Consider the following 20,885-nt stretch of genomic DNA (forward strand, 5'->3'; position numbering starts at 1 on the left):
TATAAAAATTAAAAAGGTCTGGAGATGCGGCTCAATGATAGAGCTTCCCTAGATTTAATTTCTCAGATACACACACACACACACACACACACACACACACACACACACACGCTAAAGTAAAATACTAAGATATGGTACATGGTACAATATAATCAAATGCCTTCTATATAGTATAGAGTTAGACTACCATATGATTCTGACTACACATCATCCTGAAAAAGGAAAAAAATAGGGAGGAAAGAAAAGATGATCGGGCGCTAGGCACTGGGAGTGGAAGGAGGGATCTACTACAAAGGAGCCCAAGGGAACTTTTTTTGTTGAAGGGAATGTTTTATAGCTTGCACGTAGTGGTGGTAGTCACACAATTTTTTATATATTTTTGTCAAAATTCATAGAACTATACAAGGATAGAAATTTTAGTGGTTAAATAATACTTCAATCTGCTGTACTCTAAAAGAAAAAATATGTAAGTTATAACAAAGAACTTAATATAGGAATTGAAGAACAGAATAGATACTGAACAAATTGTTGATCTGAAATATTAGATCAAGAAATCCTCTTGAAGGAATTAAGAAGCAACAAAGAGAAGAAGATAAATATGAGACACAGAATTAAAAGTGACAAAATCAGTCTTATAATGAGTTCCAAAGGGAAAACCCGCTTAAAAAATAACGACTAAAAAAGTATCCAGAGTACCAGGGGAAGAATGAAGACTTTAGATGGAAGGTCACAGACGGTACCAATCAAGAGGCAAAGATTTGTGATGTGAAAATATGTAAGTGTACACATGACTGTACACTCGTGTGACTGCCAGCAAGGTGAAAATGGTCATGCTGCTGTGGTGGCTACCTCTGGATGGTTACATTTGGGGTTTAAAATTTTTTATTCACCTTTTTCTATCATTTATAAATTCACTACAATAAATATTGATTTTTCTAAGAGGCATAAGATGAAATTCACACCTAGACACATGATGGGAAAAACCAATAACATCATATGTGGAGGTAAAATTCTCAAAGTTCACAGGGCCACTTTGTAAATAACTACCCTATAGCAGATAAAAAAAATGTATCATGCTACAAAATACTTTCTAGTATATTCAGAAAGGAGAATCTCAAAAATAATTGTTGAAGAGAGAGGATCTGGTATTTTTATTTTCAGTAAAACTATAATTCCAATAAAAGGGTAAAATAAGATAAAATATTCTCATCTATAAAGAACACAAATAGGCCTTTTTGAAAAAGATTGTTTCAACAAGATTTGAGTAAGAAAATATTCCAATAAGATTTTTTCAACAAGATTTAAATAAAAAGAAAAAAAGGTGACATCCACAAAAATGTGAAAAATTTTAAATAAAAAGAGAAAAAAATATTAACATAAAATTTTAGATAAAATTTCGTTCAAAGTGTAAATAAATCATGTGCATGTGTGTGTTTAGCTTCAGGTTAAAAATTGACAGGAAAATAGCAACTATTGTTTTACTAATATATGTGTAACTACAGAATATTACAAAATATCATGTAAAATGGCTAAAATTATGGAATCAGTAAATTTCAAAATACCCAAAGAAAATAAGACAGAAAAAAATACTTCTAACAGAAAACAAAGAAGTAGAAGAAATTAGACTTTATATAACAAGCATCAAAATAACTCTAACTGGTTTAAAGTCTCAGATGAATGGAATCCCAGATTGAATATAAGTTCATATACAGAAGTATGCTGTCCTGATGAAAATTAGACAGGAGAGTATGAAGAGATAAAAGATTAAAATTTAGAAAAAGAAACATCTAGAAAACATGAGTTAAAATGATGAATACGAGAACACGTTTTTCATACACAAGAAAAGTACCTTAGATTCAAAATGGATTACATATGCTAATAAAGGTTATAAAATCAGAGATGAGAGTGAGCCCCTCACATAAGTATCGCAAGTTGCATGTAATCAAACACTTGTCTTATTTTTCTCTCCCTCTTGGCTGCAATCAACACAGTTACATCCTCTTAAACACGCTTCTACAGCTTCATGACACCACCCTGCTCTGATTTTCCCCTTCTCACAGTGGCCTTTTCATTCTTCTCTGCTGATTCCTCCTCCCCCTCGAGTGGTGTTTGCTCCAGAAAACTCTGCGCGGGGTACTCACAACATCTACACACCAGTTCTCCCCCGATCTCTTCCATTAGCTACAGACTCGCCAGTCCTTGTGCCTCATTCATCCATCTTCTCTCTCCTTCACTAATTACAACCAAATATCACAGCAAGCCTCACACCCCTCTCTGTCTTTGGTGCTTCTAACTCACTTTCTCCAGGCCGCCCTCGTGGACTGCGCTCCTGACCTGGTAGCCTCCTCACAGCAGCCTTTGATTGTCTTCAATGGTTTCCTAGTCTCCTCGCAGGTTGAAAGGTTTCTCATTTTCTTTGTACTCCAAACTTCATGCCTTAGCAAATGAGCATCGAAGGCTCTGTCCTGAGCCCACCTCCTCAGCCTCAGTTGATCCTGTTTATTCCCGGCTCACTATTCTGCAAGGGCATTGGCTTTTGGCTTCATCTCCACACAGCCAAGCTCTTTCTTGCTTTGGAAAATTTACATCTGGCTACTCCTCTGCCTGAGAGCTTTTATCCCTGGTCTTTCTATGGCCGGCTCCTTTCCACTTTGAGTGTCAACTTGATTTCTACTAATTGGTTACTACAACCAAAGTCTGCCTTAGGTTACTCTGGCTAATCATTATCCCCCTAGTATCTCACAGCGCCAGACTTCTTGTAGTCACTAGAGGAATGTTTGTTAAAGCAAAGGAAACAACCAACATAGCAAAAGGGCAAACCACAGAATGGGAGAAACCACCTGCAAACCGTACATCTGACAAAAAGTTAATACTCAGAATACAAAAGTAACTCAACAACTCAATAGCAAAGTACATATAACCTAACTTAAAAACGGGCTGGTGATCTTTTTATATAGCTATATTGGCACACTAATTATGTAATTTTACATCATAGTGAGGTTCCAAATGATAAAAGCAAACATGCATGCTGGTCTGAATCCCCCTCCCCCTCCCACATGTTAGTGAAGCTAGTAGCGATACTTTCGTATATAGACAAAGCATTATTTGAAATGTTCTCTTCCTCGACCTTCCTTCCCCCGCTCTACCTTCTTCTCCCAAACCTCCTCCACTATTCTGGTGGTCTCCCTCAATTATCTAATGTCTCCCTTGTTTTCTATTTTTCCTCTTATTTTTATGTATGAAAAAAAGTGTCTGACCCTTAACTTTCTGAGGCTGGCCGATCTCACTCAACACAGTATTCTCTAGTTCTCTCCATTTTCCTACAAATGACATAACACCTGTTTCTTGTGGCTGGGTAAAATTCCATTGTGTGTACATACCACCTTTTCTTTTTCCGTTTATCTGTTGATAGACACCTAGGTTGGTTCCATAATTTAACTATTGTGAATTGATTGTGCACTATAAACATGGATATACATGTATCAGTGTAATATTCTGACTTTATATATTTTGGAAACTGAGTAATGATATAGTTGAGTCATATGGTGGTTCCATTCCTAAACTTTTAAAGAACTTAATTCTTTTTTTTTTTTTCTTTTTTTCTTTTTTTTTTTTTTTGTGTGTGTGTGTGTGTGTGTTTCTGGGAACTGACTCTAAGAGCAGTCTACATGAGCTACAACCCAAGCCTTTTTTTTTTTTAATTATTTATTTTGAAACAAAATCTCACAAAGTTGTTGAGGGTCTCTCTAAGTTACCATGACTGGCCTTAGGCCTGCAATCCTCCTGCCTCAGCCTTCCAAGTATTGGAATTTCAGGTGTGTACCACCATGAGCAGCTGAGAAACTTAATACACATTTCTCAAAAGAAGATATACAAATGTTGAACAGATAAATGAAAACAAAACTCAGTATCGCCATCATTAAGGAAAGGAAATTAAAGCTGTGATGAGATACCACCTCACACCAAAGGAACCCTAGTGCACAGTGGATGGGAATGTAAATTAGAAGAGCCATAAAAATGGGAGAAAACAGCTACTAAAAATAGAACCATAATATAATCCAGCAGTTTCAACCCCGGGTATTTACCCAGGGGAAATGAAACCCTTTGTCAGACAGACACCTGCACTCCTATTTATTACAGCACTCTTCACAATAGCCAGGATCTGGAACCAGCCTAATTGTCCATTAGCAGATGAACAGATAACGACAGTGTCATAAATATACAGAAAGGAAATCTACCTGACCATAAACAGCATGAAATCCAGTCATTTGTGAGGACATAGCAGGAAGCAGAGAATATGATGTTAAGTGAATTATGTCAAGCACAGAAAGTCAAACACCACATCAACTAACTCAGTCACAACTAGAGTCACAAAGGGAATTGAGAGCAGAACAGTGGTTACCAAGAGATAGAGAAACTCCAGGGTGGGGGCTAATCAACTGGTACGATATTATTGGTTCATAGGAGGAATACGTTTGGGTGTTTCATGGCACAACAGGGTGACTCCAATCAACAATAATGCATTATGTGTCTCAAAATAGAAGAGATAAATTTGAATGTACTCATTATAAATAAACGATAAAAGCTTAAGATGATAAATATGCTAATTACACTGAGTTCATCACTACACTGTCTCACAAATATTATGTGTTAGTCCAAAAATCAAAATGTTTTAGAAATTTATTGAATGAAAACTTGCTTTAAATTTAATGCCCTAAAGTGCTACTTTTTTCTTTTAAACCATGAGCATTAGATATTATTATTTACATATTTCCTTTTAAATATGATTATATTTAATATAACAGTTTTTACATGTTCAACAACCAATAAAAAGTATAAAATTGATATAGTTTTTTGGCACATCTAGGATTCAGATTAAAAGATGTAAAGATATAAAGTAAGATAGATTTCAAATACAGAAACTATGTTCATTTGTGTATCTTCCCTGTTAAAATATAACTTCTTAATATTGATAATAATTGGTTACTGGGTTTCTATTTAATTGATAATGGGTATTTGTTGATAAATTCCAGTTGGAAGTTAGGATTACTCTTCTAGTTATGAACAATTCTGTATATTTAAGCCCTACTTCATATACACAATATTCCATTGATAAAAGGACATACAACAATCACTTATACTTCCAAGAGAGAAAATAAGACTGACATAAAAGAAAGTAACAATTATTACCAATAAAAAAGCTGCATGCATTTTGAAAATTGGATGAGTAGAGTTAGATCAAGTATTAAAAAATAATTTGGAGACCTGTAATATTTTATCTTAACAAACGAAAATGGATACATTATAAAAATACTTAGATAATCAATTATAACAACGAATAGTTTAATAGTATTTCAACAATCTAAAATATCTGGAGTGCTGTCCCTTTTAGTCAAAGAACAACAAATAAGCCTAGTCAATAGAAAAATCTCGAAATAATACCGATGTTAAAGCTATTAAATTAATGCTAACTTATTCCACTTCACTTTCTGTTTTGACAGTTCTGAGTGTCTGTAAATTACATGAACACTGAAGCAGTGCGTTGAGATGAATACAATCCACATATTTTACATTCAGGTCCATAAAATGCCAACACATGACAACATAGTATGCTATGCTGGCTTTCAAATTGTTTTGAATTTGACCCACATTTAAAAATAGATGTTACTTTGCAACCTTTTACACAAATACCTATATGTGTGCGTGTACTGCTTGGAAGCGAATCCAGTGGTTTACTATTCTTAAAATGCCATTTCCATTTTTGTAGGCTGGTTACTAATTCGAATTTCCCAGCTTACTATTGGGCTTTGACTCACAGTTGGAAAATACTCGATCTAGTCATTCTTCCAGTTTAGTAAATCGTATTTAATACATACATACTCTGATTGTTTCGGAACCCAACAATGTCTGTGGGGACCTTGAAGGAGAATCAGAAGAATGCTGGAAGAAAAAAAGAAACAAAGAAAGAAGAGAGAAAGAAGAGAAAAGGACGAGCCTGTGAGGTACCACACTGAAACAGAGGAAAATGCAGACAAGCAAAGCAAATGTTTGAATAGCACATTCTAGTCTAAAGCATTACCATAGACAAGGAATCCTGTAAGACCTTATCAATGGTAGCACAGAGCTCTTCAGTTTGCTGCCTGAGCTGTGCAGGGAAACAGAACTGGAAGAATTGAAACCAGGTATGGGGTTAGCAATGGGTTTCAGGATTGCACACCAGAAGCAGGGCGATGTGAAGTCATTACCTCCACAGGGACGTCTAATGTGCTGCCCCCGGAGACACTTTCAGTCTTGACTGGTTCATCTAGCGCCTAGTGATAAATGAAATAGTATGAGGCGTCTAATCAAGTACTGATGTAGCAGAAAATTCTGCAAAGCCAACCCTGTGTATCTCAAGATGTTTAAAATAAAAACCCTTGAATCATTTGATGAGCTACTGTCAAACACGAATGCTTTTTCCACACCTGTCCCGCAAAATTTCTTCTGAAAAGTTGTTATCTCTAATGTAAGGTGTTACAATAAAGAAAAGCGGTTGGTTTTATTTCACTGGTGCCATACATTTTTGTATCTTGTTTTTATTCGATTTTTAAAATTTCAATTGATTAAATATGTTGTTGTTGTTTGTTATTTGTTCACTAATTTGGGCACACAGCAGAAACGGTGTGAAGTGCTCATCACATTCTTTCATTCTCTTGAACACAGTTAAACGTTTCCTTGGCCTCAAGAATCTGGGCGTGGGTTGGTGACAGCCTCTAACTGGAGGCAGTCAGAAGTGATGGGCGACTTCTGGTACAAGGCAGTTAAGAATGGGTATGACCTCTCATCCTGCCCTCAGCTCCTTCAGATAACTACCATGCAAGATGGAGGAGGACATTTTGGAGTCACCATTAGAGGAGAGCTGTGCAGGAGAGCCAAAAGGAGCTACGAGGGATGGTCTCACCTTGTTTGTGTTTAGTCACTGTCTACAGTTGCAGATAGTGTTACTCATGCTAAGTAATGCAGGCACTACAGGCTGCGGGTCATCAAAATTAGCCTCGAAAATTTCCCACTTGTCCTAAGGTATGAATAAGCAGTACAACATCTTAGAACACTTCACTAATGTGCTGCCCCCGGAGACCTTTCAGTCTTGACTGGTTCATCTAGCGCCTAGTGATAAATGAAATAGTGTGCGTGTACTTCACATTATATCTTCAAGGCTTGCGATTGTAGCTCTATTGCCATACAAATCACATTTAAATTGCTATAAATATGACTGTGTGGTAATTTGGGCTTTAAACAGTTATATATATAATTTTTTTTAAGAAATTGGGATGAACTGATATTTTGTAGTTATCTACACAGTCCTGTGCTTTGGGTTCCTTCAAGTTTTAAGTTTGTTTACATTTGCTATTTTTTGCCCTTGGGCCTGAAACACTTCTTTTAGTGATTTTTGTACTGCAAGGTTGTTATCAAGGAATTCTCTGAGTTTCCTTTTTAGCTACAAATACCCTTATTTGGTCTCCATTCTTGAAGGAGTTTAGGAAGTGAGACGTTTCTTTTTCTATTTGAAAGATGCCATTCGCCGCCACCTTCTGGTCTCTTCTGTGTGAGTGCAGCCAGCTGGTTCCATCACACTCCTGCTCCCTGTGTGGTCCACTGTTTTTCTCCAGATACTTTCAAGTATTTTCTTTTTATGTTTGATTTTTAGTCATTTGTGATGTGCCTATGAATTATTTTCTTTTATTTTCCTTTTGGCACTGAGGCTTGAACCCAGTGATATTCTACCTCTGAGCTACACCCCCCAGGCCTTTTTAAACTTTATTTTTTATTTAGAAACAGGGTCTCACTACGTTGCTGAGGGTCTCAATAAATTACCGAGGCTAGCTGAGATACTCCCATCACAGCCTCCCAAGTACTGGGATTCTAGGCATGGGCCTCCATGCCCAGGTGCATGGTTTTTTGGTATCAAAAGTTCCTGGGATTATTGAGCTTCTTGAAAGTATGCATTTATATCTTCCACAAGCTAGGAAAAGATCTAGGCTATTCAGTCCTCAAGCATTTGTTTGACTTGATCTCCTCTCTCTCCTCTCCTGGGACTCCAGTTACCTTCTGATACGATTCCACCTGCCTCTGCAGGTCTGTTCAATGTTTTAATATTGTCCCTTTTATTTTTCAAATCAGGTCATTTCTGTCAGTCTACCTCTGATCTCACTGGCTCTCCTGAATCTCCAACTATCTCTAAAGCCAGACCAGTAAACATTTTAATTTCAATATTTTATTTTTTTCAGATCTAGCATTCTCATTTGATTCCAATTTGGAGTTTCTTTTTTGATCCTGAGAATCATGGGAACATTTTTCTTTACATCCTTGAGCATATTTACAACAACTTTAATATATTTGCCAGCTAATTATTCATATAGATTAACTTTAGGGTGGATATTTATGAATTCTATTTTCCCTTGAGTGTGAGTGTGTGTTATTGTTAGGTTTATTAGAATGTCCAGCAATTATGGATTTGAGACTGGATCATATGTCATAAAGACTCCAGATTTTGTTGCAGTCCAGTGAGGAATATTTTTAAATTTACTTTTAACGTGCAATTAATTTGGTTCCAAAGTCTTTGCCTCCCTGATGGTGGGCAGAAGCTGACATCTCTATTCAGTGATTTTCTCCTTCACTGGGCTTCATAGGTTCAGGTGCTCCCCAGTAGTCACCCAGAAATCCGAGAAGAGTTCCTAAGCAGCACGGGGCATCTCTTCCGTGACTCTTTACCTGGGTTCTCCTCACTCGGTTCCAGTGTTCTATGACCCTGCACATTTTTTTTCTGACTGCTCATCAGTCAGTTTATAGGTTTCTTGCTAAGTTTAGGAGACTATCCTTAAGGTCCACTAAATCTCTAGCTCTAGGTATTCAGATCTCTTCTAAGCCAACTCAATGCCATTTTCTTACAGGTGTTGACTCTTCTAGGGTTTCTACCCACCCTGGGTCACACTCCAGGCCCTTCAGAGCGTTCCTTTTCCTCTGATATCTATCGTGTGTCATTGTTGTCTGCACAACAGTTGACGGACTGGGACCCACTCCTCCATCTCCATAAGCAAAATGAGGCAAACCAACTTAAATTTCATTTTAATTTGTGTGAGCGCACATATCCTGATCAGGGAGATTGTGTGAATTCAAATTTCAAACTGGATTCAGAGTAAGCTTTGTCTAGAAGCTATTTTCTTCCTTCCCTGATCCTAGAAAGCATGTGTGTCTTTTCCCTTCGTGTTGGTTTTGCTTTATTTGTTCTATGGCACTGGAGACTGAGCCGAGGGGCAGTCTACCTCTGAGCTAAACCCCAAGTCCTTTTTTATTTTATTTTATTTTTTTTTGTAACAGGGTCTCACTAAGTTACCATATGGATGGGGCTCAAACCTGCCATCCTCCCATCTCAGCCTCCCAAATACTGAGCTTACAGGTGTCCTCACCACCACGCCCAGCTTGTGAATGTGCCTTCATATCCATCCTGCCCCTGAAAGTGAGATCCCGAAGCAGGCTTCATGAGAGGGTACAGATTCCGCTCTCTGTCTCGCTCAGCCCTGAGTTTTCCTCCCCTTGCCGAGTTAACAATAAATGTGACTCCGTATGGTTAATGAGTTTAATACCTGCAGAACAACCCAAGAAAGCCTCTGCATACAGATAAACATTCTGAATTCCAGTCTGCTGTCGGCACTTTAGCCCTTTGGGATTTTCCTTACTTTATTATATGCTTGGCTTCACGCTGACTTGGAATGCCAGCGCTCGACGGAAAATGACTTATATTGTCAATAATTTCATCCATTTCTACCTGTTTTTAAGATGTGGAACATCTGTCCATTCTAGGTGTTTTACAACAGCAAGTTTTTCAAGCTATCTAGTTCCAGCCCACTTCTGAAGTTTGAAAGTTTACTATTAATAAAGTCACTCAACATTATGTGCCATGAGTTTTTAAGCCAGGGCTATTCTACCTCCAATTTATACCCCTCATCCCTTTTATAACTTTTATTTTTAAATTTGAAACAGGGTCTCACTAAGTTACCACACATTGATCCCCAACCTGAAATACTCCTGTCACAACCTCCCAAGTACTAGGATTACAAGGATGTTCCATCACACCTGGCTTATTATTGTGTTTTATACTTTTTTTTTTTTTTTTTTTCGGGTCTGGGAAGAGAACCCAGGAGCATTTGACCTCCAAGCTCCACCCCTTGCCCTATTTTTTATTCTTTATTTTGAAACCGGGTCTCACTGAGTTGCAGAGGGCCTCACTAAGTAGCTGAGGCTGTCCTCGAACTGCGATCCTCAGGTCTCAGCCTCCCAAATGCTGGGATTTTTGCATATTGTAGGTAACAGGATTTCTGTCCTTTTCTTTAGATTTACCTGCTATGTTCTCATTGTCATGTTGATATAGTCATGTCCTGACTAAACAGTGTCACCCCAGAGAATTCATTACTCATCAAAATCTATTTTCCTCCTTAAAACAGAGCCAGGGATACAACAGATTCGGAACAATTATGCTTCACCAACGGGCGCCATGTTAAGGCACTAAAACTATCACTGGCGTGTGATCCTCTCCTAAGCAAAAAGTCCGCCACACCTTCACTGCACTAACTCACAATGGAAAACTGAAAACTCTGTTTTCAAAATCAACCTCCCTGTATTACACAACAAAATTTAATAGATTGGTTATGATAACTTAATAGAAACACTTTCCTACCAAAACATTTTTCCTATTCTTTCTTGCTTTACCCTTTAAAATTATGGTTCATCAACAAAAAAATGGTTGTCAGGGAACAGAAAATTTCATAAAAATATCTCCCAGCTGAAGGTCAGAGGGCTTACATCTTTCCTGACATAGGATTTTAATTACTTCCTGTTTGCTCTGTTGATAAGGAAAAGGATCCTTCCCTGGAATCCTAGGGATAGCCGGATACATGATTCCTATGCTGAAGAGATTAAAGTCACAGTAGTTTGTATGTGGTTGCAGAGTCACATCTACACACAATCCAAGGAGAACACTGGACCCCGTGCAGGGCCACACAAGGGTCACGCTAAGAAACAGAATGGCCGAGCAGACGCCATGGGCGCAGGCTGTGTAGTATCAGGAGGGTGAGAAGTCCCCCAAGTCCCACCGAAGAATATGATGGGCTTGTTTGAAGAATTCCACAAGAAGCTAGAAGCTGCTTCTAAGGTTTGAGCTAAGTAGTCTTGAAATTACTACAATTGATTTTTTTTTTTTTTTTTTTTGGTGGTACTGGGGGTGGAACCCACAGGCTTTCTACCTGCAGGCTATACTCCCAGACCTTTTTTATACTTTATTTGGAAACAGGGTCTCACTAAGTTGCTGAAAGCCTCACCAAGTAGCTGAGGCTGGCTTCAAACCCATGCGATCCTTCTGTCTCAGCCTCCCAAGCGCGGAGATTACAAGCGTGCGCCACCACGCCCGGCTACAATTGATTTTTTAATTAGCTATGAGTTATTTGTCAAATGCATGGCCTTAATTCACTCAGAACAGCCATAAAAAGTAGCTTCATTTTCTGTTGTCTAAACATTTATTAAAAGAAAATATTTTAGCAGGGTATGGTGGAACATGCCTGTAATCCCAATATTTGGAAAGCTGAAAAAGGAGAATTGTAGTCTCAAGACCAGCCTCAGCAACTTAGTGAGACTTTCCTAATAAGAAAACCTAATAAGACAGTGTTTCAAAATTTAGAAAATAATGGCCGGGCGTGGTACCGCACACTTGTAATCCCCGCGCTTGGGAGGCTGAGACAGGAGGATCGCACAGATTCGAAGCAAGACTTAGCTACTTAGTGAGGCTCTCAGCAACTTAGTGAGGCCCTGTTTCCAAATAAAATATAAAATAGGTCTGGGACTATAGTAAAGCCCCTGGGTTCCACCCCCAGTACCACCAAGAAAAAAAAAATTAGAAAATAAAAAATAAAAATAAAAGGGACTAGGTGTGTAGCTCAGAAGTAGAATGTCCCAGCATTTGGGAGGCTGAGACAGGAGGATTGTGGTTCACAGACAGCTCCAGCTACTACTTAGTGAGGCCCTTTGCAACTCAGTGAGACCATTTCAAAATAAAAAATAAAAAATAGGGCTGCGGGTGCAGCTCAGAAGTAGAATGACCCTGGGTTCCCTCCCCAGTGCCGCAAAAAAAAAAAAAAAAAAAAAAAGTACAATGTCCCTGACTTCACTCTCCACTCTCACACACACAAAAAATTAAATCTTAATTAATCAGTCTGGCCATAAAATAATGTCTATGACAAATCAGCCAGGAGTATAGTTCTGAGATTCTTTGGGATTTGTTCATTATGGATAACAATATCTCAAAAGATTTTTCAGTAAAATATTGTTATTAAAGCATATTTTCCACTAAATAGGACCATTGCAGCTAAGACATAAATGGTTTGTTTTTTTCTAATCTTATCTTAAAGATCCCTAACAAATATAAATTTTCAGAAATACGATTACTAGAAGTCTTCATATTTTGCTCAGAGGAGCCAACTTTTGGACCTAAAATTTTAAAAAGACCTAGTCAATCTAACTTTCAGCAGAAAACTATTTCTGGATTTAGCACTGCATTATAATTAAGAGCCAAGCACTTCAAAATAGCTTTGCAATCATATTTTTATCTTTATGAGAGAATATGTCAATAAAATGAATTAGGTCTTCACCACTAAAAAGAAACACCTCTGGAGGAATTGCACTTTTTGGTCAGATGTACTGAATCGGCCTGAACTGCTCCCCTAGGAAATAGGATTAAGTTCTAGAAATCTGAAGAAGGAATGAATTAATTGAACCCTAAATGGATTTGGACGGTAAACTGCCTCCAAAAGAAAAATGATCTAAAAGGACTTGTAAACTTCTCTATTACGCCTAGGCTATCTATTGAATTGGATATCAAAAAGTTCATACATGAGTTACTGTGGTTTAGCCATGATCCAATGAACCCCTTAAAAATGATTCATGTTAAGCCTCAATGCCTCCACACTTTCTTAATCCACCCACTATTTGGTAGAATAAATTGCTTAAGGACTACCGAAGACTTGCTTTTCTAATACAAAATCATTCGTCAGACTGATGATGCTCATGGAAGAATAAATCTTACTTCGATTATGTAGTTGGGAATTCAGGTCCAGATAGCATTCAGCTCTTAGGCGCAGGGGGAAGTGTATACTGCAAGCTGAAGGTACTTGCAAATATATGAAAGTACAGTTTCTTTAAAGATCTAGGAGCAGATATTTTTTCTTATGACTGGCTTAAATTTTTAAGAACCAAGGAACTCTGAGTTTTTAGTCTCAAGAGATTTGGAGGATTAAATGTCTGTTCCTCCCACATAGAAGGGAGTTTTTTGTAAAATTCCTACAACCCTTTCAGAAATCCATTCCACCAAAGCTCAATGGCAAGGAAATCCATACTTTACCTTCACTGAACTTAGGGTATCATAAGGGTGCTCCTCGTTTCTGCTCAATGCCTGCTCCTAATGTAATGCCATCATCTGTTTGTAAATATATATTTTATTGATGCACTGTAACTATACACATAGTGGCGTTCACAGTGATACAGACATCTATGCTCACGGCACTTGGTGTGTCTCCCTGCCGTTCCATGTTACTCCCCTCCCCATACATGTTAGTGAGGTCGGTAGTGACACCTTCGTCTGTAAAAAGAGCATTCTTTTTTTTCTTTTTTTTTTTTATTGATGCACTGTATTCATACATCATAGTGGGATACAAACTTTTGTAGACATACATGCACACATCGCCCAGTCAGCCCCCACCCGATCCTCACCCCATTCTCTCCCCGTACCTCCCTCCCATGCTTGGCTTAGTGGTTGACATCTAGTATTATAGCAATTTATCCAAAATTAAAAATGATAATCTCACATAACAGTTTCAGTTGTCTGATACCAAGCTTTTGATGACTTAAAGATAACATTTCAATATTTCTTTTTACTTTCTTTCTTACCAGAGAATATTTTTTTCTATTTTTTTAGGTGAAACTATCATATATTTATATATTTATTTTTCAGAAAAAAACTCTATCCTAATATGGAATATGGACTCTAGATACCCAAGACGATCTTGAAAAAGAACAAAGCTAGAAGATATATATTTTCTGATTTCAAACCATATAAAGCTACAATAATTGAAACAGTGTAGTACTATTCTAAAGGCAGATATATAAACCATTGGAGTTAAATAAAAGCCTAGAGCTAAATTCTTCCCTATATTGTCAAGTTATTTTTGACAAGGTTTCCACGAACATTTGGTGGTAGAAATAATAATATTTTAACTAAATATTGTTGAAACATAATAATTACATGGAAAAGAATAAAGTTGAACCCTTACCTAATCCCATATACAAATATTAACTCAAAATAGATAAAAGACCTAAATATAAATCGTAAGACTATAAACTTTTAGGAAAAAATCTGGGTCATAAAACCTCAACACTGAAATTGGCAGTGATTTCTTGGATATGATTTCAATGGCACAGGCAACAGAAGAGTATACAAACTCCCTAAAAAATTAAAAAAAATATTGTATATCCAAAGACAATGTACACAGAGTTAACAGTTACTAATAGAATGGGATAAAATATTTCCAAATGCTATATCTGAAGGTATATTAATATTCCAACTAGAAATCCTAAAAATTACCAACAATAAAGGCAAACAATACCATTTAGAGATAGGTAAAAGACTAACATAAGTAATGAATCTCCACAGATAACCAATCTTAGTTGTCTGTTGGATGGAAAATCTTGTTTCTCTGGTTCTGGTGTGTGTTACCTATTTCTTCTTTGTAGTTAATCTCTTTGAGTATTTTCTCTAGCGCTGGTTTTGAAGACATAAATTCCTTCAGTTTCTGTTTGTCATGGAAGCTTCTTATTTCTCCATCTAATTTGATAGAAAGTTTTGCTGGGTAGGAAATTTTTGGCTGGAAGTTGTTTTCTTTCAGAGTTTGGAATATGTTACTCCAAGCCTTCCTGGCTCTCATCACTTGGTTTGGGAAGTCTGGAGTGATGCTAATTGGCTTGCCTCTGAATGTCACTTGGCCCTTTGTTTTTGTTGCCTTTAAGATTCTCTGCTTGGCTTCCACATTGGTCATTTTGACAATTATGTGGCGTGGGGATCCTCTTCTCTGATCCTGTCTAAAGGAAGTTCTATAAGTTTCCTGGACCTGTGTATCAACCTCTTGCTCTATGTTTGGAAAATTTTCTGCTATTACTTCCTTGAAGAGATTGTTGATCCCTTTGGTTTCACTTTCTTTTCCCTCCTCTATTCCAATAATTCTTAGGTTAGCTCTCTTAAAATGGGCCCATATTTCTTCAATATCAGATTTCTGCTGTCGGATATTTTTTCTAAATTAGAAATTATGCGTTCATTTTTGGAATGATCATCTTCTAAGAGCAAGATTCTGTTCTCCATGTGGTCTAATCGGTTGTTTGTGCTTTGAATTGAGGCCTTTACTTCATTAATTGCATCCTTTATCTCTTTTTGGCTCTCTCTGAGTTCTTTTCAAAACACCTCTATTATTTCTACAGTTATTTTCCTGATTTGATCTTCTAGAAATCTCTGATTTTCTGTTTTATTGGGTTCTGATGTTGTGGGGTTGTGCGCATTCATTGCTCCAGTATTATTCCTCTTTCCCATGATTTTGGAAGTTTGTGCCTTCTCTGGGTTCTTCCCTTGGGTCACTATGACTTCACTTAAGGTGTTCTGGATCTCGAGTCTGTAGTATCTCAGACCCCACTACTCCTTTACTGGGTTGTATCACAGAGTCTCCGACCCAGAGAGTCGATAGAGGCTGCTTTAGACTGTGGGGGGTGCCAGGTTGCATGTTCTCTTATGGTGTGATATCTCTGCCACCGCTCCTCCCCCACTGGGTCAAGTCCCAGGGAGTACAGTACTGGGATTTCTCCTCTGTGGTCCGCAATTTGACTCACTGTTCTTGAGTATGCAGATGTAGCTGTACTGGATTTGGTGAATTCTCTGCTGCTGCCGCTGGTGGCAATATGGCGCCGCTGCCACGCCCTCGGCCGTGAGGCTGGCGTATTTCTTCTTGGTTTTGATTTCCACTCTGAATCCCTGCGGCGTGTGCTGAGCTCAGCCACTGGGAGCTTTAGATTTTACCTGCGGCAAGAAATCCCGCCTGGCTGTTCCTCAGTGGCTCACCTCGGCTTGCTGTAGCCGTCCGGTGAACTCGCCGCTGCCGCCGGCAGTATGGTGCTGCTGCCGCGTCCTCGGGCATGAGGCCGATTATCTCCTCTGTGGCTCTGAGCTCTGTTCTCAGTCCGCTTTCTCTCTGGAGCCTGGTGATTTTTTTGTTTCTCTGGTGATGGTGTTTTCTGGCTATGAAAGGTGCTGATTTTGTGGTAATGGAGATTGGTTGTTAGCGGGGCTCTTAAGCCCCGCTTTTCTCGGTCGCCATCTTAAAAAAAAGAGCATTATTTGAACTGCTTTCCACATCAGTTCTTGTCCCTCTTCTCTTCCCCCTCACTAGGCTACTGGTCCCTCTCCTCCCTTATCTAAAGAGAGAAAACATAGGACCCTTGACTTGAGACTGGATGAGCTCACTTAGCATAACTCTAGTTCCATTCATTTTCCTGCAAATGACATAAATTTGTTCTTCTTTATGGTTGAGTAAAATTCCATTGTGTATATATATATTGTGTATATATGTATATATACAGATTGGAATTGGAATTTTGGAATCTTCTACACACATATAGATATTTATGTGTGTGTGTGTGTGTGTGTGTGTGTGTGTGTATACATATATATGTCATTTATTAATGAATACTTAGGTTGGTGCCTTAATTTGGCCATTGTGAATCATGCTGCTATAAACATAGGTATAATATTCTGACTCTAATTCATATTCATATTCTCTCTCTCTCTCTCTCTCTCTCTCTCTCTCTCTCTCTCTCTCTGTATTAATATTAAGGATTGAACCCAGGAATATTGACCCCAAGGAATTCTATCTTTGAGCTACATCCCAGTCATTTTTAATTTTATTTTTAAATAGGGTCTTGTTAATTTACTGAGGGTCTAAGTTGCTGATGCTGGCTTGGAACCTGAAATCCTCCTATACTCAAGTACTGGGATTACAGGCATGCACCACCGCTCAAGGCTCTGGCTTTGTTTTGGAAAGATTCTGAGGAGTGGGTCATCTGGGTCATGTGATGGTTATAGTTCTAGTCTTTTTTCTAGTGGGTCATCTGGGTCATGTGATGGTTATAGTTCTAGTCTTTTGAAGAACCTGCATACTGATCTCCATAGTGGTTATATTAACTTACCATCCCAACAATAGCCTATAAAAGTTTCTATTTCCCCATATCCTCACCAATATTCATTATTTTTTCTAGTGTGGCCAAGCAGCTTAATCTCTTATTAGCTCGAGGAATTGGGCTGGTTTGCAATCCCTGGCTCATTCAAGTCTTCTTGGAGCTAAATTATTTCCAATTTCCTTTAATCGTTCCTCATAAAAGGAAAATACTTTTGTGACTCTATTTTAATGAGAATTTAAATGCATTTTAGCAAGTAATAAGAAACAGTGCGATAGAGAGAGATCCCAAATCATCATTTCTTGCTCAGTATTTCAATTTAGCTATCTGGTGTCACGGCTGCATAATGAGCAGGGGAAGGCTGGGAGAGGATCAGATCTCACGTGAAACACACTAGCCCTGCAGCTTTGGGGAATTCACTTGGCTTCTTTGAGCCTCAAATTCTCCCCTGAGTTTGGAAGATGCTAAAGCATGTACCTCAGCATTCGAATCACTAAAGTATTCAATGTGGCAACCATCATAACTGTATTATCTAATTGACGAAAAGATGCCAAATCTAAACTAGCTTGCATCCTGTCTAACAGAAGGCCTTTTTATAGCTTTTCAGTGGAACATAGAATTAATGAGGCTTATTCTATCCCCATTACACTTTATCGTTATTTTTTCAAATGTCATACACTAGGTTCCTTTATTTTTATAGCTCTATGAGTAAAATTTGCCTTAAGATTCTGTAGAATAAAATTAGAAATTTTAGAGATCTACTCAGCTCTAAATCCAATTCATTCTTTTAACAGACACTTAACAACAGTAAAATACTTTATCCCCCAAAAAAGTCAATAGTAGAGAATGAAGCCAATGAGCACGGGTAGTTAAATGTTATGTGGCAGGTGCTGTAAGAGAGATATGCACAGGTAGACATCACCTGAGGAAAACTGGCTAGCATGGGCTTGAGTCCTGGACATGGCTTCATTGCCCAAGAAGCTGGGAACACACTTGCATTTTATACTAAATTAAATTAAGTGCTATCTCTTTAGTATAGGTCATATGCTAAATTAGCAACAGGGTTTTGTTAAATTTTTGAGACATGCAGAGATCTTAAAATACTCTCCCCCAAGAACATATGTTTAATCAGGTTGGAATTTAGCAACTCATACTTTAAAAAATTAAACAGACGACTTGAAATCAATTGATTTAACAACTGACAAGATATATCAAATGTTTGCTTTTTCTAATTTTATGTCATGGTTTTTACTATGATTTTCAAAATAGATATCCTTTATTTTTTTTCTCTGATTAAAGCTAAGCTTTCCATTTTATAATCGGTCCTTAATTTTTATTTGATACATGTAAACCTGAGCTTCTGTTTATAAGCAAAATGTATCTTGAAAATGGCAGAAAGTAACAGCATTTATTAGGAAAATTGTACCTAACCCTAGGCCTGATTTTCTTCTGATGAATACTTACAAGGAAGGGTATAGAAAATTTGAGTTACATTCAATAAAAGATTTATTTCATAGAAAAATATTAAATCAGTTGTAGGATAATAAAAATGCATATTATTTGACTTGTTTTCCTTTCCTTAGAATAATCATACAAGCCAGGTCTGGTAGCACATACCTGTAATTCCAGTATTTGGGAGGCTGAGACAGGAGGATAACAGGTTTGAGGCCAGCCTCAGCAATTTAGTGAGCCCCTCAGCAACTTAGTGAGACCCTATTTCAAAATAAAGAAAAATAAAATGAGGCTGGGGGTGTATCTCAGAGATAGAATGACCCTGGATTCAATCCCCAGGAGCACATACATATACAAAAAAAATCACACCACAAAAATGATTTATTTTCTTGGAATATTAATGTGTCTACAGTTTAATTTTAACTTTTACATATTTCCATCAGACCCAAATAAAAAAGTGGTTTATAAGAGAAAGACCTTTGGCATTCTCTGAAATAGACAACAGCAATGCATTCGGATTATTAAAAAATAATGTCTATATCAAAGATGTTTTGTCTACTGACCTCAGTGGACTATTAAACATACTGAAATGGAGTCTGGGGCGAGACACAAACAAAGTTGATGTAATTACTTCATAGTCACTTGTATTTTATCCTCATGTCAATCTCAGAGTAGATAATTATTGGCAGGAACCAAAGAGCTTGTAGCCAACACACTAAAATATGGTACCTTCCATTACATTAGCTCTTCCTATAAAGCCTTGGTTAAGACATAGGCGAAAAATGCTTCCATAATAAGTGTTCTCAGAGGGAAAATGATGGAATATGGAATAAGCCATAAATTTTAAGTTTTGGTGCAGACATTAATTACAGAAGTCCCAGAACTGCCATGTCCCTGCCAACAAAATGTACTCTTCTGAAAATAATGGACCTCCATGCGAGGTGATCAGAGCTGAAACCAATCCAGTCATTTAACGATATCTTAAAAATCTCATGGCAATAGATGCCTGTATTTCAATTTACAGAAAATTTTGTTTTTAAAAAATCTTTGGAGATTCATTATTTATTTTAGTCTTTTACCTATTTCTAAATTGCATTGTTTGCTTTTATTGTTGCTAATTTTTAGGATTTCTATTTGGAATATTAATATATCTTCAGATATAGCATTTGGAAATGTTTTATCCCATTCTATCAGCAACTTTTAACTCTGTTTATATTGTCTTTGGATGTATATTTTTTATGTTTAAGGAAGTTTGTTTGTTTATTCTTTTGTTGCCTGTGCCTTTGAAATCATATCTAAGAAATCACTACCAATGTCAATGTTGTGAGGTTTTATGACCCAGGTTTTCTTCTAAAACTTAATAGTCTTAAGATTTACATTTAGGTATTTTATCTATTTTGAGTTAATATTTGTATATGGTGTGAGGTAAGGGTCCAATTTTATTCTTTTTCATGTATTACTTTTCAACAATATTTAGTGAAAAGATTTTTTTTTCTTCACCAAATGTTCTTGGAAACCTTTTCAAAAATAACTTGACCATATATGGAAGAATTTATTTCTAGGCTCTTTATTTTATTCCACTGGTTTCTATATATGCCTTTATAACCATACTTCACTGTTTCAAACCTTTATAAGGTTTGAAATCAGAAAATGTACATCTTCTAGCTTGGTTCTTTTTCGATATTGTTTTGGGTATTTAGAGTTCATATCTCATGTTAGGATAGATTTTTTCTGAAAAATAAATAAGTAAATGTATGATAGTTTCACCTTTAAAAAATATCCTCTGGTAAGAAAGAAAGCAAAAAGAAATATTGAAATGTTATCTCTAAGTGATCAAAAGCTTGATATCAGACAAATGAATCTGTTATGTGAGATCATCATTGTTAATTTTGAATTATTTGCTATAATATTAGATGTCAACCTCTAAGCCAAGCATGGGAAGGAGGGATGGGGAGATAATGGGGTGGGGATCGGGTAGGGGCTAACTGGCAGATGTGTGCATGTATGTCTACACAAGTTTTTTATCCCATTATAATGTATGAATACAGTGCACCAATAAAAATTTAAAAAATAAATCGTACTGTTTTCGAAGAGTTCCTTGTTAATTATACAGTATGCTATAGAACAAAATGTGGAAC

At 37.1% G+C, this 20,885-nt stretch overlaps 1 protein-coding gene across 1 annotated transcript in view; it reads right to left on the reverse strand.

The window, feature by feature from the left end:
• MLIP (muscular LMNA interacting protein) overlaps positions 1-20,885 on the reverse strand; it is a gene marked incomplete at its 3' end in the record, with an annotated part of 157,447 nt that overhangs the window by 89,163 nt on the left and 47,399 nt on the right. Inside the window, exons 6-8 of the mRNA XM_080700067.1 lie at positions 6,246-6,311; positions 6,080-6,163; positions 5,881-5,940 (exon numbers count right to left, since the gene is read on the reverse strand). Coding sequence (XP_080556193.1) covers positions 5,881-5,940; positions 6,080-6,163; positions 6,246-6,311 — 210 coding nt within the window. The remainder of the gene's footprint in view (positions 1-5,880; positions 5,941-6,079; positions 6,164-6,245; positions 6,312-20,885) is intronic.

Source organism: Muscardinus avellanarius (assembly GCF_963383645.1).
Source record: "Muscardinus avellanarius genome assembly, chromosome: 8".
NCBI lineage: Eukaryota > Metazoa > Chordata > Mammalia > Rodentia > Gliridae > Muscardinus > Muscardinus avellanarius.